Raw genomic sequence first — 21,422 nt, forward strand, 5'->3', positions numbered from 1 at the left:
CTTTAAGCTGATAGAATTTTCAAAAAGAGCGCATTCATACAATCGTACCTATTTCCACATAGCGGTTTGGAAGGTCACGCATTTCACTGGCATGTCGTTCTTTTACTGAGCAAATCTAGGAAACAGAGATTTGGATCATTATGATGAACAAACTGTAATTCCTAAAATGATACTAGCATTTCCCAGAAACTCCTTTTCTTATTGAGGCATTCTTGGACACGCATTTCTGTATTTTGAAAAACACATGCTGTAAAACATTGATGATGGCTCAATGAAGAAGAAAACCAGACAGGACAGTTGCAGCTGTAAAGTCCACAGCCTTATAAATATGCTGGGAGAGAAGAAGGAAGATGGACCACACGAGGGAAATCTGAAAACATCTGCCCACTATGATTTCTTCATAGTAGCATATATGTGAGTTTGTTTTTGGTATCTTCTCACACTTTATGTTTCATTACCTTACAATTTCAGTAAGAATATGCTATTGCAACTCTCAGTAACAAGAGGAGAGTATGTACGTATAAAGAAATGCAAATGCCCAAATGTTGTGAAGCACACACAATACAAGGGGGAAGACACATGCCAAACTTGGGACAAACCTCCTCATTTGTAAAGCTCTCAAGTTTAATGTTCCAAAAGCTTTTTATGCTTCACCTACCTCACTTTACCCTCCCTTTCCACCTACTCTTAGCGAGCACTTTTAATTTCCCACTGTGCAGGGATGTAGCAGTTTGTTATTAGAAAACAGCTAACAGGCTTGTAACAAACTCTTATCAGGTGCTGGTCTGAGCAAATCATAATCAGTCAGCAGCACACAAGTTCAAAATGCCAGTTCCCTGCCGAAAGCAGAACGAAACGCCAAGCAGCCTGTCCCTCCTCTCCACCCCTTTTTTTTTTTTTCCATGGTTGACCAAAATCATGCAGCTGTTTAGCAGTCACAACCTCCTCAGCCCTCAAAACAATCCCCTCTGAAAATACCTCATGGTAAGTTGTTCTCCCTTAATGCTAATCAAAGAAAATGAATTCAACAGCCCACTAAAAGCTTTCAAAAGAGGAAATCTCTCCAAGGCACAGAGGAGAGAAGTGTCCCTGAGGATTACATTCGCCTGCGTGCTCACACACAGAAATCTGTCTGACCGCTGGGTGTCTATCACTCCTCCTCCTCATGAGGGTCAGTCCAATGACATTTCTATGGCAGCAGGAGCTCTGCACACTGTAGTCAAACCAAATTCTATTTTTTTCGATTGTCTTTGCTTTTCAGAAATAATCCTCTGTTTGTCTGTGATAACAGCAAGCATTTATTACAAAGACAGGTAATTGCACCTTTACTGAATTTCCCCAGCCAATAATCAGCGTTAAATTATCCTTCCAGCAAAGGCCGCAGGGATACATATCTGGGCGAAGGCTTATGTCATCTCGAGGCACATTGGTAATTCTTTGCTTGGAGATCACGTCAAGTATCTTCACGCCCTGCAAGTTTAAATACAAGAGAACTTTACTCAGTACGACAAACTCCTACTCACCACCTCCCATATTATTTTGTACGCTAAGGCCATCATAGCAGTTTATGTCATAAATTTCAGGGTAGGGCTGAGCATGCCAACAGAAAAAGCTGTTGATACAAAGACCCATCCAACCCAGGAGGTGACAGAAGGAACAAGGGGATTAGAGTAAGCTAGATATTTTAAATTCATGTGCCAAATAAAAAGATATAGTAAGTGAACGAGTGGAGGATTAGCAACTCCAGTCATGAACCAGTTCATCTTGTTGGGCTGGTGCTACTACTGGAGAAATAAAAAAATCCCAGCTCTTCCACAATAGCCCCTGTAGAGAAGCAGAAAGTTCCACCTTGGAAAAAGCAACAGCTCATTAAGATAAATGAAGCCAATCTGTACCTCTCCAGGAATGCATTTCTACTCTTACTTTAAAACAGAAAAGCAAGCATATTTAAATGATGCTTGTTTTGTATGCTGTGATTTTTCACTGCCTCCTCAGAGAATCTCCTAAACTAACAGAAGAAAAAGTTTAAAGAAAGGAAGATTAAAGTCATTTGAGACAAAGGTGAAAAAAAAAAAAAAAGAGCCATTAATCAGATTTTTCCATGTCATTTAGACAAGGTGAGCTATAACCTTTCCAACAGCAAAATGGAGATTAATTTCATATTAAGTAATGACTTGTTCTTTGGATTTAAAAACAAAAGTCCCGTCAGCCGAAACCAGGACAGTCCCAAAAATAAAACAAAGTGTTTTAGTAGATATTTCTTTTCTGCTCACTGAGCTTAAAGAACAACTCTCATAATCACAGAAGAGGGGATGGAAGGGACCTTGAAAGGTCAGTGTCCAGGACGCCATTCCATGTTAGGATTTTTCTAATGACAAAACTGATTTAAAAGATTTCCCTGCCTGTTTCTGTTCACCCCCCTACTGTGAGTTTCTATGTCTCCAGCTGTACAGATTCAACTGTTTGTAAGTCAAAGAACCTAAACGTGGGGGTCATGGTCTAAGCAAGGTTTTGCCCTTATTTTTTTTCCCTTATTTATTTATTTATGTAAATAACAAGGAGCAGTAAGTGCTATGGGGGTGGGTTGGGGTTTTTTTCAGTGATCTTTGTCACTGAAGAACTATGAGTATGGAACACACTCCTATTGGCATGGTTAACAGCCATCAAGGTTTCAGAAAAGAACTTTCACATAACATCTGCAATGTACAAAGCCCAGATCTCTGGGTAACATAAACAAGGTTATGCTTTGTGATAAAACTTGCAATCTTGCTTGAACTGCACTGTATTAAACTTGTCTTTTACTAATCTTACCACTTTGTTTTCAAGGATAATTTTCAAAGAAATGTGATGCATATCACACCTTGTGTTTTTCTACAAGGTAGCAAATCCTATATGGGATAGACTACCTTAGGTTTAAAGTGCCTTTCAAACCAGTGGTGTAGAATCCTCTATAGTTATGCCATTTGCACCATTAACTGGAAGGACTTCCAGAGTAAACTTCCTATCATGAAGGAGCCTAAACCCTGTACAAATGGGCAGTAGGCAGCCAAATGCCTCTAAGGATTTGGTCCTCAGCTGTCTCGGTCTGTAAAATTACACTATTGGCCATGGATGAAGGCGAAGAGGCCACAGCAGCAAACATGAGTTACCTGAGCATCTGTCAAGCAGAATTAGACCTTGCCTAAACAACTGCAGACTATCCAATGTCTAAAAAGTGCACGTACAGTGTGCTAAAAAAAAAAAAAAAGGCATAATAAAAACTAAGTAGCCATGCACAGACATTAAGAAGCAACCTATAAAAGATTTTCTCTGACTTTGCAAGAAAAAAGTAGAACACAAAACCTTCCTAGAGGATGGAGAAATTTTTAAAAAGATAATGGGGGAGGGAAAGGCCAATAATCAAATATATTAATCTTTTGGAGGGCAAGTGTCATTTAATTTTTCATTGAAAGATAGGCCCTGACCATGGCTTTTTGTCTCTGACAGATGGCTCTCAACATTTTATTAGTATTCTGTGTTCTGATGTGGCACATCATCTCTAGGGATAGCTCTCCTCAACTGTCCTATCCATTCCCAGCAGATTCACATAGAATACATATTTTAATTGTATGGCTCAAAAGAACAAAACCTTCAAAAAAAGCTAATGTTATGTTGATCAAGCACTTATTGAAGTTTTAATTCGAATGCAGTTATTAAAGGGGAGTGAACAAACAAAAGTCCACCTCTAACAATTTCATATCAAACTGGTTTTGAATGGCATAAAAGAACAATGACTTTAAAATATTTTAATAAATGCTTCCCTTCAGGAGGGAAAAAACAGTAGAAGGAAAAATGCTAATGTTTCAGAAGTACTTTCACCACATTTTAAAATAAGACTGGAATTTAGACATGATACATGCTTAAAAACATATCCCTCACTGCTGAGCTTTAAAACACAGACCTTGACCCATCAATTAGATATACAGTGATAGGTGAAATGCAACACTCAGCATGAAAGCAATGGTTCCCTTTAAAATATGAATTACACTTAGAGCAAAAAGGGCCTATTTTCTACTAAGTCTAGACTTCTCTAGTGGTCTACCAAAATGAGAAATTATTACTATTATTTTTTATAATCTGCAACATTAGAAGTGCATATAATAATGTCACTTCAGTACAAATTACAAAATCCAGACAGGTTTGGTTTTTTTTTTTTTCTGGGGGGTGGCAATGTTCTATTATTTATATAAAGAAGAGTTACACTAGCATTTCTTCCTCGCTACACTTCAATAAATTGCACTGGTCAAAATTCTGCTATACTACAGTGTACAGTAGCGACCATCCCCAGCAGCCGTATGTAGAGCTACTTTTCTTAATTTCTTCAGAAGTGTCAATCATATGGAGAACACTGACTAGCCAGCAGGAAACACCAAAAGAAATGTCTGTGAAGAAATGGGATCTAAACCACTAACCATCAATGCCTTTTATACTGGATTCTTCAAATGTACCATTTTTCAATGGAATATTTTGGCAATTAACACTGAAACATTTCAGATATCAGTGTAATGCAACAGTATTTTTGTTCATTTAACAGAAGTGCTGAATACTTACCATATTATTGGCCCAAGCAATTAAGTGTCCTCTCCATTTTACATTTCTTATATTTCCTTCCCCTTCGTGTAAAACTGAAGGCTTCCATCTATTCATCCAGCCTCTCTCATATAACAGCAACTATGACGAAGTGCAACAAGAAATATTTCTGTGACACAGTGCTGTATGTGAAGATGGGAGGTATTTTTTGCTTCATTATCCCCTACTCGGATTCAAGGGCAATGAAAATACATACCTATTGCAAAACAAAAAAGCAAATACAACCAAACATTTTCATATAGTACATATACATTGAGAATCTTGTGTATGACAGAATTCAAGTTACTTTAATAATAATATTAATAAGCAGCCTTTCCCTCAAGTTTCTCCAAAGAATGGTAAGTATACTTATTTCCATTTTAAGGAAAAAGAAATTAAGGCATTTGAGAACCTAAGCCTACAGCACTAGTGACACCACTTCAGAAAGCTGTTAAAGAAACCAGGCTGCCTCACACCTATCCGTTGATCTCGGGATAGGCTCCTTCTTCCCTCAAAAAAACCAGGTAGTCAGAGCAAATTTTTGAAGACCCCCAAGCCTGTATCCTTCTGCTTGGTCCCACATGGGGGGAAGTGGAAGAACTCTAGAGTCCTGTGGAAGTTTGGCCTTCCACAGGACTCTAGAAATGCTATGTGTTAGTCCCACACGTGCAAACTGCACTGTACCACAAGTGCTGCTGATTGTAAAACTTGTGTGATTGGGAATCTTGGGTTCTGCAAATAAGGAAGGTATTTAGAATATCTAAATGCATAGGGGATGTTATGAAGTGCTCTGCAGCAGCAAAGAAAAACCCAACTACATGCAGACAGTCTGCACGACAGTGCAGCTCTTTTACGGGTTCCTGTATGGTTTCAGGAAGTTCTTTAATAGGATTGTAACATGTAACATGGAATCCCTTTGAGTGATGCAAAGTGCAGCACTTGGAGGGATACGCAAGTAAGAAGCTGAAGCATCTACGAAGATCATACTCTAAAGTACCAGTTCTGCCAACTTTTGGATGAGTACACCCACGTACAGACACATGCACAACCTGAATCCAAGCTCACACAAGTGCACAATGACCTTTAAGAGGTGTAGAATTGCTACCTGCAAGGACTTTTACTGTGCTAAAACCTAAATCACAGAATCATCTAGGTTGGAAAGGACCTTGAAGATCATCCAGTCCAACCATTAACCTAGCACTGACCGTTCTCAACTCCACCAGATCCCTCAGCGCTATACAACCCGACTCTTAAACGCCTCCAGGGATGGGGACTCCACCACTGCCCTGGGCAGCCCATTCCAACGCCCAACAAACCCTTCCGGAAAGAAATACTTCCTAATATCTAGTCTAAACCTTCCCTGGCGCAGCTTGAGGCCATTCCCTCTTGTCCTGGCACTTGTTCCTTTGTTCAAGAGACTCATCCCCAGCTCTCTGCACCCTCCTTTCAGGGAGTTGTAGAGGGTGATGAGGTCTCCCCTCAGCCTCCTCTTCTCCAGACTAAATCCTCCCAGTTCCCTCAGCCGCTCCCCATCAGACCTGTGCTCCAGACCCTGCACCAGCTCGTTGCCCTTCTCTGGACACACTCGAGTAAATCAATGTCCCTTTTGTAGTGAGGGGCTCAAAACCTATGTTGCTAATGTTTCCTAACATCCAGCTGTACATGATTTTTTATACGTGGTTTCCCACCACCTGTATTTGCATAAATGTGTCAAATGATAAGACACTAGTTTTAAAATAAGATCTTTTAACAAAATAAGGGATTTTAACGGCAATTACACAGACTGCCTTTCTCTCCTAACGCCACAAGATGGCACCAGAAGACAAGTATTTGCTCCAGAAGTTTAAAGCAGTGACTAGCTAGGACAGTTTATCGGAAACTTTTGCCTGAAGTGTGCTGCAGACATCAAATTTCTCACTCAAGTGCATCTTGCCACTTGAACCCACCCGAAATGACTGTGTGTCCTTCACATACCTCACATGAAGACCCACCTTTTAGACAGCCTATGGGTTCCCCCCCCCTCCATGAAAATGCTACTCAATAAAACTCTTTACAGAATATGCTATTTTACAGCAACCAAGGCAAGACGCTGAAAGCAGAGGTAACATCTACACTCATAAGGCAGTGCCATACAGAGGGATTTCCATTTGCAGGCTGGTAGGTGGATGTGAAACACAGGAGCAGTCCTTAGCCCAAATTAATTAGCTCCACTCAGAAGCTGAGGATGTGATTAAATACTAAGTGGTGTGCTGATCCAGATTTGAAAATTACTTTTCTCCTAGTTCACAAAGTCTAAGGAGAGGCTTGACAGAAAAAGAATTGTCACTTGGATGCTTCTTTCAATACTGTCCAATAAAGACAGCAGAAAAATACACAGTACTTTCGGATGGACCTACTAGACAAGGCTGTGAAAATGGATGAGGATGATATGAAATGTTAAGAGTGGCTGATATCCATTATATTAACTGAACTTTACTGCTTGTGACTGAATCGTGATTTATTTATTACACACATGATCCAGAGTGAGCTTGGAATGACACTTTGCAGCTGCTTTGTTACTCTTCATGGTTTGTGAACATCATGCTTTTTCATGACTCTACTTGAGTAAGAAACTGCAGAGAAAATAAATGACCTAAGAACTTGTGAGGAGAAAAAAAAAAATCCTGCTTCAGTGTGTGCTCAGCTCTAAGCACATGATTAATTAAATTCTCAGACCAAGGCAGTAGAAAACAACAGTCTGATATTGCAGGTAATAAAGATGTAAAGAGAATCTGAATCACTGCAGCACCCAGAATTCCCTGTTTCATATCAGCAGGTGCAATAGGTCCACCACTGAAGCCAAAGGACACTCAACACTGTGGCTTCAAAAAAATAATTTTATTTCAAAACGTGCTTTATGAATTTATCTGCAATGCAAATATCTGCATTTTACTGATATACATAACGCGATTTATTTATTACTACTTACAGCAAGGACACCTGGAAACTGAGTTACTGAACCCAGAACTTTGCTATGCATTTTCGAACTGCTATCCACTGAATGCATCTCTCTCAAAGTAAGCAGCCTAATTTATTTCTTAGTCTTCCTTTCTGTCTTCACATTGAAATGTTTATCACACCAGAAAGCCATTTAAAACTTCAAGAGCAGCTAGACACATAAAAAAATTTCACTGTTTCTGGAGAGGGTCCTCCTACCACTTCCCTCTCTTTTTGGTTGGGGAAAAATATTTTAGGGTTTTATTTCCCATAAATCCCATAGTTTGGCAGTCAGCATTCACAGTACTTATATTTCAACAGCAGACACAAAAATCACTTTGTTGCATTCTCTGCAATACAGTTTATACTTTCCCCTTTTTGATTTGCTCTGGTAAATCTTTCTAGTCCTTTGTTACAATACAGTAGTGCTCAGAACACATTTCCAGCATCCAGTATTGCAACATAATATAGCTAAACTAAACTAACCTTTGACTTCAAGGGTCCCCACCCACACTCCTTCATAGTACACTGCAATCTTCTGATAGTTCCCTAATTATTTTGTGAGTCTTCTTAATTGCTTATGCTTGTCCACTGCATCATTAAGAAAAATGACACACTGAAATGCATGAGACAAGAGGATGGTGCAGGACATATTTTGGTTTTAAATAAAAGTAGATATAATTCTCTTGGATTAGTGAATACATCTCTCTGTATCGTTCATTACCAGAGGATTAATCTCCTCCAAAAAGAGCTCAAAACTCTGTTTTAGAGTTCATCCACTGAAGAGAACAGACTAGTGCTTGGATTTAACGGAGCCTCTCATGCAATTAGCATTAACACTAATTTCATGTAATCCTGGTCTTTAAACTATGTACAGGAATTCTCAATCCTCTGAACAAAGAGACTAATGATTACAGCTTTGGTAGTATCAATACGGTGAAGTAATTCAATTTCATCCCACTACCAAATACTACCTTCAAAACACTGAAATAAAAGACGTCCTCACACTGAAAAGTTTCAAACGAAACATACTTTTGCTGAAGCACTATGCGCAGCATCATTACTTTATTTCAACTTAGCACCTTCTCTGTAAAGATCTGGAGGAGTTTTACAGAAGGAAAGGGACTGAGACTTCAATTTGTAACTGAAAAGCCACCCTTCCCTTCCCTATTACAGCGTTATTGGATTAGTTTTTATTTCACAAAATAAAAATTAGGAAAAAACTCCCTGTATTTTCATTGCCTGAGTGTGAAGATGTGCCTACCTGTGGCATTTGTTCTAGTTTTTGGCACCTCTGTCACCAACTCTTCCCTCAGCCAGGCAAGATCACAAAAACTTAAAATGTTACTGCCATGGTTACAAGTGATCGCTACAGATATTTATTGTTTTCAGCATAAACCCAACATTTACAGGCACAGCCAAGATTAACAGATATCTGAGAGTAACACAGAACAGCATGCCACATGAAGACTTACTGTTTAATCGTGCATCCCTAGAAAAATATATAGCAACAATAAAAAATTATCACTTCTGTTTGCAACAGTGATGGACTGGATGAGCTCAAACGAGGCAGAGAATAACATAAACCTCAAATTTTCAAGTGAAGATGAGTTTTCAAAATTCCGTCACAAAACACTGTTGTCTAAGGAGCTGGGGTGTGGATGGAGAGGAGGGCAGGAGGTGCAGTCAAGGGAAATCAAGCACAGAGGTAGTGGCAGACAACAGCAGCATTGGGAGGTAAGTGATGGCAACGGTGAGATACGAAACAGGAGCTGCTGCTGTAGTTCATGGACAAAGAAGCTAGAAATGTGGAGATTTTTAATACAAACATATGCCATAGGACTTTTATTAGGCTGTACTTTTAATAACTCAACTGCTAGATTCCAGCTGTCTCCTATTCACAACGAGCTACAGAATTAACACCTTGGAAAGCAAGTCCTGCAGCCTTGCAGGCGGAGACACAAGCTCTCACACATTTCATATATTTAGATCCTCTTCGCTTGTCACCTCAGGCAATGAAAAAAAGTTTTCTACACAGACATTTGCAAAACACACAACTATAGATTACACGCACACAGGACTAGGATCCATTCTCTCTCTACACAAACCAAATTTGTTCATTACAGCACATTGTTTTGTTTTCATGATAAAGAACAAATGCACATCCAAATAATAATAAAGAAGAAATGTAAGCCAAATAATCTGCCCATTAAGTAAAAAGCACATCGCTACATATCAAAGTCTCATCTGCTCAATAATATGGGGTACATCTGGGCAAATCACAGACCTGTATTCTTGTGGCTTGCTTGCTGCTACAGTTTATTACCTGCTTACGGTAAATTATCCAATGCATGGACAGAAATTGCCATAGTATTTATTCTTTCTTCACTTAAACCAGACCTTTGAGTATTTACTGACTGACATTTTATAGCTTACAAAGCAATCTGCCTTTCTTGTCTGGCACTCTTCTACCCAACATAATGCCAAACAGCTGACTATCTGCTTTCTAAAAATGGACTGTGCTGCAAACAGCATCCTGACAATTTAATAATTTGTCAAAGCAGTCCAACCAGTTATTATGAAGTACATATCATAGGGTTCAGAGGTAAAGGTCATCTACTTACTCACAAAGCAAAGTGCATCTGCTGACACTATAAAGCAGACAATTAAAAAAAAAAAAAATCTGAGACATTCCCTGGCAGACTTGACTTCAACATACAAATTCCACTACCCATACCAGCAGCTGCAGATCTCCAAGAATATTATTACTTTTTCCACTTATGCAGTGTTTGCAATCACTATCCCTTCTCTATGACGTTGCTTCACCTGGAGTGGAAAGGAATTTAGATTGTCTTGGTTTGTGTCTCAGGCAGGAGACACTGTGGGTGTAGCCCAGGATTCTAACACTGAAGTAGTATTTTTGATTTTTTTAAATACTGAGAAATTTGCCTTGGGTAACACTAAGTTCTCTGCTTTTATTTCACAAAGGAAAGAGAGCATGGGCAATGATATGCTCCGATGTTAATTCTGGGAGGATAAACAGGACAAACATGTCCAGACACATCTGCATTTGAAAACCAGTTCTTATAGTTATCTTCTCCAGCAAAAGAAATACAGGCACCATTAGAAATATGTTTTTGTATCTATTTCTATTGTACATATATATATATATATAAATATATTATGTGGATATAGTCACAGATCGATATAAAGATGTGACTGCTGACAGTCATGAGAGAAATTTTCAGTTTTATCTTGGTTCCCAAGCCCTTAAAGTGTTTCAGACTGGATGCTCAAATCAACACTTATTATACAAAATGCATGTCCCAGGCAAATGAGGAGGCCCAGTCCTTTAAGATACTGAATACTCTACTCCCACACTAGCTTCAGAATTCATTTGCTTAATTGTGCTGGTTCCCCACTACTACGCTGGGTAGAGAGCCCTCAAAAAAACCTTCATTAGCACACATTCAGCAGAGTGACTCGATCACTCCATAGGATTTGCTCTCCTAGCAATTTTACTACAAAAACTTTTGTGTCTGGTTATTGATGTTAATCAGAACATGAAATAGGGAGTCTCATCAACGACTCTGCCAAGAAAGAAACCTCAAGTTGTCCTTCTCTCCTAAGTTATCTTTACATAAGGTGCAGTAGCTGATACCTTGACTTTGGAACTGAAATATCCTTCAGTCTTGTCTCTTTGTTAGTTCTGCCTCTGCCTCCTTAACCCTTTGGATATAATGGATACTTGGATATTGCAATAATGATCATTTAGTTCATGTGCTGGGAAGGACCAGCACTCTAACAGTTAAATAAAGAACACCTTGTTTTCAGCTTTACCACCCTCATTTTGTTGGCTTTTACCCTGTTATTTTTTAAGATTAGACCCTTTTTTAAAAGGTAGAAGGTTATGGCCTTCAACAACACAGTATTTGTCTTTTCCCTTGCCTTGAAGCTCTACTGTCTGCTCTGGACAGGAATGCCCTGTTATTTACAATATACAATATTATTATTTCAGGGTTACCATCATCTGCCAAGTCATCACAATGGTGCTGTAGTTAATTGCAGAGATAAGGGGGAAGGGAGCAGGGAAGTGCCTCTATTTAGTATGGTACCTATTGCTTCTCACTGCAATTGTGTCATTTCCACAGTACCTGCCCTGTTTCCAGGCACAGATAACATTCATTCATTGAAAAAAAGGGGTGAAAAAAGCTTTTCCAGACCAAAACAGAAGGTAATGATATTATCCCAAGCTTAATGAAAGTACTTTGTTTACTAAAGCAGTAGTTTTTAAAACCATTTAAATTGGTTAATTATTTCATAATACAATTTAGAGAAAAACCAAAACCACTCTTAAAGAACTCTAGTACATGCCTAGTTAAGCAACTGTATAAATATATGCATGGTAAAGTTACGTGTCCAAAATCTGCAGTGATTTAAACAGTCCAGGGAGCACTGCTCTTAAATCAGCATTAGGTCAGGCTGAGCTTCTGAGATGTGGCAAGTCTCAGCATCACACAACAATTCACCCAGGTTCCAAACATCCACCTGTGTTGGGAACCGAGGACCTGCACTGTGCATCCCTGAAGCACATCACTTAGCTATTTTCCCCTCCCTCTCTACATTTTTTAATTTTTTTTCTGAAGAGACTGTTGCTCACCTTGAACATTTGCAGAATGGTCTGCAGTGGGTCTTTGAACTGAAAAGTATATTTTTTATACATTTTATATTGTCATGAAGAACTGCTTATTTCTCAAAAAATTAAGGAGGTGGTAATTTACAGTTATAGGCCCTGCACCCCATTCATTAAGGACCCTCCGGAGGCAGATGCAGATAAAATTAAAAAAATTTAAGCAGTTCTTAAAAGTGTTTTTTTGAGATGAGACAAAACAGTATTAAGGTCAGGGGGGCAAGATCCTGCTTCCTGTGTGCATGTGTGGTTTGACTTCTCTATTTTCACCGTAAACCAAAATCAGCATGAAATTCAACTAGGAAATCAAGAACATCCTTCTCATTCCAAGACAACAATGTTTGTAATGCAACCAGAGGAGTTTGAGGAAGTTACCAAATTTCTTTCTGGGTCTTTTTATCTGCTAAGATTATCTTAGCAAACAATTTTAAAAAAAACCCTAACATTTTCAAATGTTAATACATATTATGTCACCATCTCTCAGAACAAAAAAAAATAAACAGAGAGACCCTCACAATCCTTTAAACAATGAGTTCACACACTTCACACTACGTTTTTGAATGCAGCTCAGGTAAGGAGCATAGCATGAGGGCTTGAAGCAAAGCTTTTCTCTTAAGCTTGATCCAAAATGAGGATAGCCTTACCTCTATCCTTACTGCTACCCCTGCCTCGGTGCGGGTGGGGAAGACGGGCAGCATGTCTCCCATCACTGCCAGCTATCAGCTGTGGAGTTGCTGGGTCCTTGCAAAGGCTAAAAGCGCAGAGACCTCAGCAGCCCCCGTCCCCTGCCCTGGAAGGAGCTCACCCAACTACACAGAGGGACAATCTCCAAACAGAGGGAGAGAGATGCGAGGTCCGCAGCCTGAGGTGGTACACTTCAGCCTGCTTCTCCCTGCTCTCGTTGACCAACTTCCCGTTGCCTGCTGCCCCCATAGAGCTCTTCGGCTTTACACTTAAGGAGAGGTATAAATAAAAAGCAGGGATGTTTTTCAAGGCCTTTTTATTTTCAGAAAAAGAAAAAAAATCTCTGACAAATAAGTGGAATTCAACTTTCTGAATTTTTTCAGAGCATTTTGTTGTTGCCTTTATAGAAGCACATACACTCCTCTTGGAGAAAAGTGGAAGGGTTTCTACCACAAGGCTAAGAGGTTTTATTTGTTGATTTTATGTATCAATAAAATCAAATTACAGGTGTCAAGGGACATTTATTTCAATGCTAAATACCTTATGTTAAGATGTCAATTAAAGTTTTCCTGAAGAGGAAAGTTCCTCAGCAAAAAATGAATGCATTAAGAACAAGTATACCATTCCCCAGAGGACAGAATATAAAACAACCTGTCAAGTAATCAAAGATAACCAAAGAGAATGTGTTAACTCCCTGATGTTTTTTTCTGTTCGGCATCAGGTGAATGCAAGCTCTTTTACCACCTGACGGAGCCCTGTTCTATTAATTCCCTGCTTCTCTCTTTCCATACCCCTTTTATCAGCACTAAAAAGCTTCACAAACTGGTGGCTGACAAAGACATACACTGACTGTGCATTATTTTAAGGACAACACCAACTCCGACCAGCCAGCAAAAGCTGTCAAGCATACATGCCACTTAAAAAGCAAAATAAAACACAGCTACACTTTGAAACATATTGAACTGTTAATGAAAATTAAGTTGTATTCAGCACTAGAAGTCTGTATTTCTTACACGCTGGTAAGGAAGAGCCATGGCATTTGGTTTGATGCATCTATAACTGAGGATTGTTCATCCTTAATTCATAAGAGAAGGCAACAGGAAAATTCCATGAAGTCAAGAAACCGTTCCAAATCAAACTTTTAATATTTTGACTGAAAATATGCAGTGTGATACAAGATACTTGTAGGACTTGGAAACAGCTGTAAACTGGAAGTCAAACTTGCACGCTACGCCAATGACACCTAATGCACATTTAAAATAACAACTGTCCCAAGTAGAAGACATTAACTACACAGATAGAAGTACTTAAAAAAGTGGGAGCTCTACTCTACCAACAGCTCCCCTGAAATACTTTAAAAACAAACAAAAAACCCACACCATGAAGAACTGATGAAGGTAAGTGGGTTTGTTCACTTTAAAAAACCAACCAAACAAAAACCCAAACCAAAACAAAAAAATCACCCACGGGTAAAAGCAAAAGAAAAATCCCAACCAAGACCAACATGCATTGTAAAAGATCAGTATTAAGATCTAATTTCTGCTCCCACTTCAACAAATTAAAAGGAATGGAGAAAGTCTGCCCTAGGAAATGCAAATAACCTTTTTTTCAGACTGTGTAGACAGAAGTATTTCTACTCTGAAGCTCAATCTGTTGCAACACGTTTTTAACATTAAAGTGAACTTTTCGCCCCCTGGAATTAGTCTTAATTAAGTCAGGATGCTTTGGAATACAGTGCATAAAGAGAAAGTAAAAGCAGAATTCTTTGCTCTAGGTGTTAAAAACCACATACACAGCCTTCTGAGAGCTATTTTTAAAGGCTGTTTAAAGATAGCTTAAGTTCGTTACACTATGACTGCTTACCTTTTTCCCTCCTGTTACAAATTGCTTGAAGTGGGATCTTACAAAATGAGGATGAACAGCAACAATCTGGGGGGAGAGGGGGGAAGAAGGGAGTAAAAAAAAAAAAAAAAAAAAGAGGATTGTGGCTTAAAAAAGAGTTTACAGGGAGCACCACATCACTTTTTAAACTAGATAACCCTTTTCCAAGTATCAAGTATTACAGCTGAGTTAGTTCTCTGAAGTAGAGCTTAGTTGTTTCAGACATTTCTTTTTCCTAGAAAAGAAGAAAATTCTCCATATTACATGGCATGTGACAAGTCACACACCTGACACTGAGGGCCAGTTACACCAAACACCTACTTTTTTTTGCACTGCAAGCAGCAGATTTAGGACGGTGCAGCACAGGACTGCCACAAGCAAGGGTTTGAGGGCCTGCCTAGATGGCACACACACCTCAGCCAGGTCCCAGGACAACCTCGTGTAGCATCGACACACCTTAAACAGCCTCTTTGCCTTACGTGTTACATGTCAAGTGTGGGAGATCCAGCTGTAAGAGCAGTAAGGCCTGAGGAGGCGAGTTGCATCTGATGTGTGAAAACTTAATGACCTCATTCATTTTCCCCCCCTACAAGAGCAGCTGCAACACCCCAAGCAGCAAAATGCAATCATTTGCCCACACCACCTTTCCTCCTGCAAGAAACATTTCTTGTTAAAAAAAAGCTAGATCTTCCCATACACCTACGAGAGGTGCTTTCCAACAGCCAGGCAGCCCCACGTCTCTCACGCAGAGCATAACTGAAGTTTTCCCTTCAGGGAGGGTACATCAGCATCGCCACCCACTGCCTTATCCCAAGGTAGGTTTAACAGATATGAATTGGTTGCAAAATATTGACCTCATGGTTAGCAGAACCCTCAGAATTTGTATCACAGAATCTACAAAGAAGGAAATACATTGAGACAGGTAACAGCTGAAACAGGACAATTTCTCTTTCACTTTGCCTTTTGTATTTGAAAAACTCAATAATACTTCTTACGAAACCAAGATTGGCTTTCTTCCTGCCTAACCAGATCAAAAGCTTTTATATTGAGATAGATAACTATTTTCTAGTGACTTGAATAACATTACAAGGAACCAGTATTCCTCTCTCTCATTTAGATTCAATGTGACCTTTCTGTTATTAAAGACGGCAACAACACAATTACTAAAGATTAAAACAAGCACTTACTTTAATAGGACAGTCAAATGTTTCATGAAATTCTTCCGCTGAATACAATCCAAACACCTGCACCTAAAGAAGTATATAAAAAAACCAAAAATATTTACCTAATAACCACTTGACAATTAAAGGTGAATGTAGATCCCTAACCACTAGAAGATTAATTTGAAAGCTAACAGTTACATCCTTTTTCCTGAAGAAAGAAAAGTACTATTTAACAATTCAGAGTTAATTGAGACATCTTGGGCTTCTATTATGGCCTATCTCTAAATATTGGCAGCAGTGAAAAGTACTTACTTGAATCTTTTTCTTTTTTTTTACAAACACAGCAAAAACTACAAGCTCCTTTTGCTTTAGGCTGATCAAATCTGTTTAACAGATACTGATCTAAGTAAGGTAAGAGCAACATAATAACATTCAGAGGAAGATAAATTAAAAACTCTTCCTTTCTGTGAGAGAACTGTAGGATTTTTTCCCCTCCAAGCAATACAGGGTTTACATAAGAAAAAAGAAATTTGTGACAATAAAGCAAAACCAGCCTGAAAAACAAGACCCATATGTTTCTTGGCATCCTCTCCTCCTCCCAAGTGTATTCAGTGCTATTTTGTATTATTCCATGACCACTGGAAATGTCTTTCTCTGAAGATTCCTCCCTTCTCATCTGTGTTGATGTCTCAGTACATTTAATAGTCAGCACTGAAATTGTAACCATAGGCCATCAGAATTAATCCATCTGAAGAAGGCTCAACATTAAAAAAAAACCAAAACCAAAAGTAGGTTCCTACTGTCAAAAGAATTAATGGATTTTTAAATGTTTTCTTCCCTTTACTTACAGAACAGGTACAGAGATATCAAGTGTTAAGAAATTTTATTAGACTTCAATGCTATGACTACGGAATAGGATTTCTCAAGCTTTTTGTAAGTACAACCCTCTTTTGGGCTCATGTCTCTTCAACACGCAACACTCCCTTCTCCAGTTCTCAAATGAGACAGCTGACAACTCAGTTCCTACAGAACTTAAAGAGTAAAACAGGGCTGAAGACTTACAGCCAGGAATTACTAATTGATTTACTAATTATGATTTCTGCAAAGAATAACAACTGCTTTGCTTTTTCGTTATGATTTTAAGAGGTTTCCACCCCCTGCCAGAAGCTGTTGGAACAAAATCACCCCGTGGGGATGGGCACTACTGGTGGGAGAAGGGAGAAAGAAAGAATATCCCATGGAGTGATCAGTGGAAAACTGTATCTGACAGCAAATCTACTTTAGAAGGTTCTTAGACAGTTTTAGTCTTAAAAAGGTAATCCCTTCAGTAACTCTGCTCTGCATGTTCAACAAGTTGGACTCAAAGGTCCAAGAGATCTTTTATCCTTATTTCTTTCTCTCTCTCCATCCCTACCATGATTCCTTCAGGCAGAGAACCAACAAATACTAACAAAAAATAAAATTAAAAAAACACTAGACAAAGATCTGCAGAACAAAGCTTGTAAATAACAGTAATGGGCCACAAAAAGTGAGTTTACCCCCAAAATTCCTGCAGACAGTGCAGGAGACAGAGTAAAAAAATTCAGACTTCAGGTAAACTACAAGAGGAACTAAGCCATCAGCAAGGAACTAAGCCATCCTCAGAGTGGCTCAAAGTTCAGCAGTCTAAGAGAAGTTAAAAACATCTCAAACCACCTCATCTCCCTTTCAAGCTTGTCTCCTGGATACATCTCCTAAGCAGCATTATCAGCTCTGTCCATTACTCATTAGCGAATATACTGCCTCTAACAACACGCTTTAAAAATACTGCTGCATGCACTGTGTAGGGCTGAGCTACCGCTCCAAAGGATTAGAAAAATCAATATTTGGAGACAGTGAGATGTATCGCAAAGCTGTGATTATGTAAGCCAACCAAAGGGTTGTATTTGAGTTGGGCCTGGCTGTAAGCCTAGAAAACCTTCGGGCTGATGTCTAGAGGATTTTGTTTTCTGGGGTTTTGTTTTCATCAGTTGGCACTGCATATCCAACGCAACAGACTAAAGAAAATAAGAAACAGAGGAAGGACAAAATAAGACAGAAAGAAGAAAGGAGGAAGAAATAGACAGAGTTAAAATGCAACACTGCAAATTCCACGGAAGCAGAGTCCTTAAAAACAACAAAACACCCCTCTCAAATTAAAACAAATTAATCAAAATTAACATTAGCAACAGTACCTTCAACATTTTCACAATACTGCATCGAACATGGCAATATGATATTCCTTTAAGAGTATGAAAACAAAATGGAGCCAGTTAACTAAAGAGTCAGAAACAACTCAGCATAAAATACATGTTACCATGTTTACTCTAGGGACACCATATAACAGTTTATTACTTCTTAATGTCTTTCATTCTTCAGAGAGAAAGTGATTTTTTTTTGATATTACAAACTCATACTGGATTTATCTATTTCTACTTTCTATGCCCACTGAGCTCATGATGTTTTTGGGTACCTGCAAAAAGGATTTCATGATGGGAGTCCACTACATTTTGCCAACCCTGTCCAACTTTAAATATATAGAACCCACCACTCCAGTGTATCCAGACTTAGCTGGTATTTTGCTTCCACATGTGGAAGAAGCAGCCAACCTTCATTGATTGAAAGGCAGGAAAACAAACGCGTTTTATCTACAAGCCACATTTCTTCAAAAATTAGCAAATATTTCATGGATATTAACATAAATGTTACAGACATTAAACATGTAAGCACGTGGGTTTTCAATATAATTTATATTTTTCATATAAAAAAAGTCACAAGCCAATACGAGTGCAAATTACATCGCTGTTACGCAACAACATAAGACAGCTTTAGCAAAATTGGGAGTCAGATCCAGGTTTTTCAAGACAGCATACAAGTAGGCAAAAAACCTAACCTGACATAACTTCGTAATTCTGAAGTTGCAAGCCTGCTTCCCCTTCTGTTTATTCCAGCACCAAAACTCTCCTCTCATACCCTGATACTTGAACACCCAGCAGTCAGACTGAAGTAGTGGTTTCAATTTCTGCTCCTCTCCATGCCAGTGGTGACCAGCTGCAGTTGAGTCCATTGGCGAGGAAGATTTCAAAGAAATCTGGTGGCTCTCAAAGCACTTGTAGGCCACGTATGACATACAGGTGTTTCGACATGAGGTCTGGACGCCATCCGACAATAAGAGGATTACAGAATTGCACTATGTGGCTATGGCCCCCCTCCCAGTCAACATAGCTGGTCCAAATCTAGCTTGAGAGTGGAAAAAGAAAGTAAAAAGTAGTAAAATAAAATACATCGGAGAGCAGAACAAATACAAGGAGGGGGTTCTGATCATAAGGCCTTTCATTCAAGACGACAAATTGTTTCCATCTTCCTCATATTGGGTCCACTTTAATATGGGAAAATGCACTCCCTGCCTAATGCAAAAATCTTTTGCAGTGGTCTAGAGGTCATATCTTCATTAATTGGTAGAAAAAACTTGCTTCAACCCATCTGGCTCAAAATTCACAAGTCTTTTTAATATACCCCTTTTTTTGTTTAAAACTGATTTAAGAAAACTAAGCTGTTTCACTTTTCCTTTTTTCTTTTTTTCAATAAGTAAAACTAGTGAAATCCTTTTTTTATCTGAGTTAATGACAACTTTGCAACCACTTGTACAAGTGTTTTAACTTCTTACAATACGAAGACTTCCACTGTAGTAAGGAAAGAGGGTAAAGTTACACTTTTGTTATGACCCAGAGCCTAGAAGTGCTACGTTATCTGACCAAGAATTTCTGTCATTTTCTTATATAGCAGCACAATATACAACTATGTGTTTTCACCCATTTTAGGGGTGGGCTTTTTCGCAGACACACACTTTTCTGGGTCAGGTGAAAAGTCTACCTTCCAAAACACCCAGATCTTTCAAATCTCCAGATGAGCTTTTCAGTATGGTGGTGCACCAATGTCTCTGGAGTCTATGAAACGCAGACATGATTAATATTGTAATTGTGATATTCCAGGTCTGCATCAAAAACATTACCAGAATTAGCCCTGGCTTGGGGACCACAGTTTAGACTGCCTTGTATAGCATGTAATGTCACCTACTGGATCCACAATAGCTGTTTCACTAAATGAACACAGATTCACCATTTAAAGTATTGGAGTCTTTAAATACAGCCACACCAGAGTAGGGATTATGGATTTTTTAACATTTCTAAAATCAAATACGTAGTTTTAATATTAATTTAATACACGAGAAATGTGCGTGGCTTGTAGTCTCACTGCAGCATACATATTTCGAGTCAGTAATCCACAGTCACGTCCGAGGAGCCCTTATAGCAAGTACTTGCTTCCCCCCACCATTCAAAACACCCAAACCAACAATGTTAACTCAACATTTTATTACCTTGCACAATTACTGACCCTTCCCTTATCTTGCTTAGACAATTAGGACACTCTTGCTGTGTTTCTGAGAGGTTGTAAAATTCTACAACCCACTTTGATAGGCACTAGTATCCCAATTACCGTGTCAAGATACTGACATCAAGATATCTCTGAGAAACAAAAGGCTTGGATACATAAACTGGCTGCCTGCCTGTTGAGGAAAAATACCACCTATTTGGAAGGAAAAAAACCCAAGTGCATACAGTCTAAAGGGGTTGCTTCCCCATTTTGCCTACTGCAAAATCCAATTTTATTTTTAATTTATAGAACTTCTACTGAATGGGATGCATCCATTAGGATCACCAATACTCCTTCTCCCCACAAGTCTACTCTGTAAGAAATGTTCTCCTCAGTAAATCAGATGGATATTGAGAAATTATTTAAATTATTTTTAATGTACTGCATTTGTATATGAGCATTATATTAAAAAAGCTTAAATGCATCCTGTGCATTAGAATTTTATCATTGCAAACCAACATTAGAAAAGACTGCCATCGACTTAAAAACAAAAAAGACATTCTTATAAGTGAAAAATCAATCACCAAAACCACTAAATGTCACAGCTCAACATTCCAGAGAAGCACTGATAATTGTTAGTTATACACTGCACAAATGATATATGTCCTCAGCCAAGGAAGTAGGTGCCAGTTTTTTAGGAAACTGTACATATATTGATTTTACATTTATTTAATGTGGCTGTTGTAAGACACTTTATTCTTCTGATAAACTATGATTGCTTATCAAAAGATTCTATAATTCAAGAGAAACATTCATAACGTGTGTGAAAATGAAAACCACCAGCCCACAGAAATCATGCCCACAAAATCCAATTTTGTGGATTTATAGCAGAAAGGCATTAAACTACTGTCTTGCAGGAACAGCAGAGTAGTCACTGAAGTATAACTGGCACAGCAGTAATGATTAAGGTGACATGTCCTCCTGCCACAGCTGTTAATCAGCTTAATACCAGTTACATTATTGACATT

At 38.7% G+C, this 21,422-nt stretch overlaps 1 protein-coding gene across 6 annotated transcripts in view; it reads right to left on the reverse strand.

Annotated features, from left to right (window-relative positions):
• Positions 1 to 21,422, reverse strand: part of VPS41 (VPS41 subunit of HOPS complex) — a 109,736-nt gene that overhangs the window by 46,003 nt on the left and 42,311 nt on the right. For 4 of the 6 annotated variants that reach the window (XM_074886065.1, XM_074886499.1, XM_074886152.1 and 1 more), the window contains 5 exons: positions 16,027 to 16,089; positions 14,822 to 14,887; positions 4,591 to 4,710; positions 1,324 to 1,470; positions 49 to 115 (listed from right to left, as the gene is read on the reverse strand). In XM_074886065.1, coding sequence (XP_074742166.1) covers positions 49 to 115; positions 1,324 to 1,470; positions 4,591 to 4,710; positions 14,822 to 14,887; positions 16,027 to 16,089 — 463 coding nt within the window. Of the gene's footprint in view, positions 1 to 48; positions 116 to 1,323; positions 1,471 to 4,590; positions 4,711 to 14,821; positions 14,888 to 16,026; positions 16,090 to 18,215; positions 18,263 to 18,913; positions 18,936 to 21,422 lie in introns of those variants that run through there. The other 2 variants (XM_074886328.1, XM_074886419.1) reach the window with 2 other exon arrangements.

The sequence above is a fragment of the Strix uralensis genome, chromosome 1, assembly GCF_047716275.1.
Source record: "Strix uralensis isolate ZFMK-TIS-50842 chromosome 1, bStrUra1, whole genome shotgun sequence".
NCBI lineage: Eukaryota > Metazoa > Chordata > Aves > Strigiformes > Strigidae > Strix > Strix uralensis.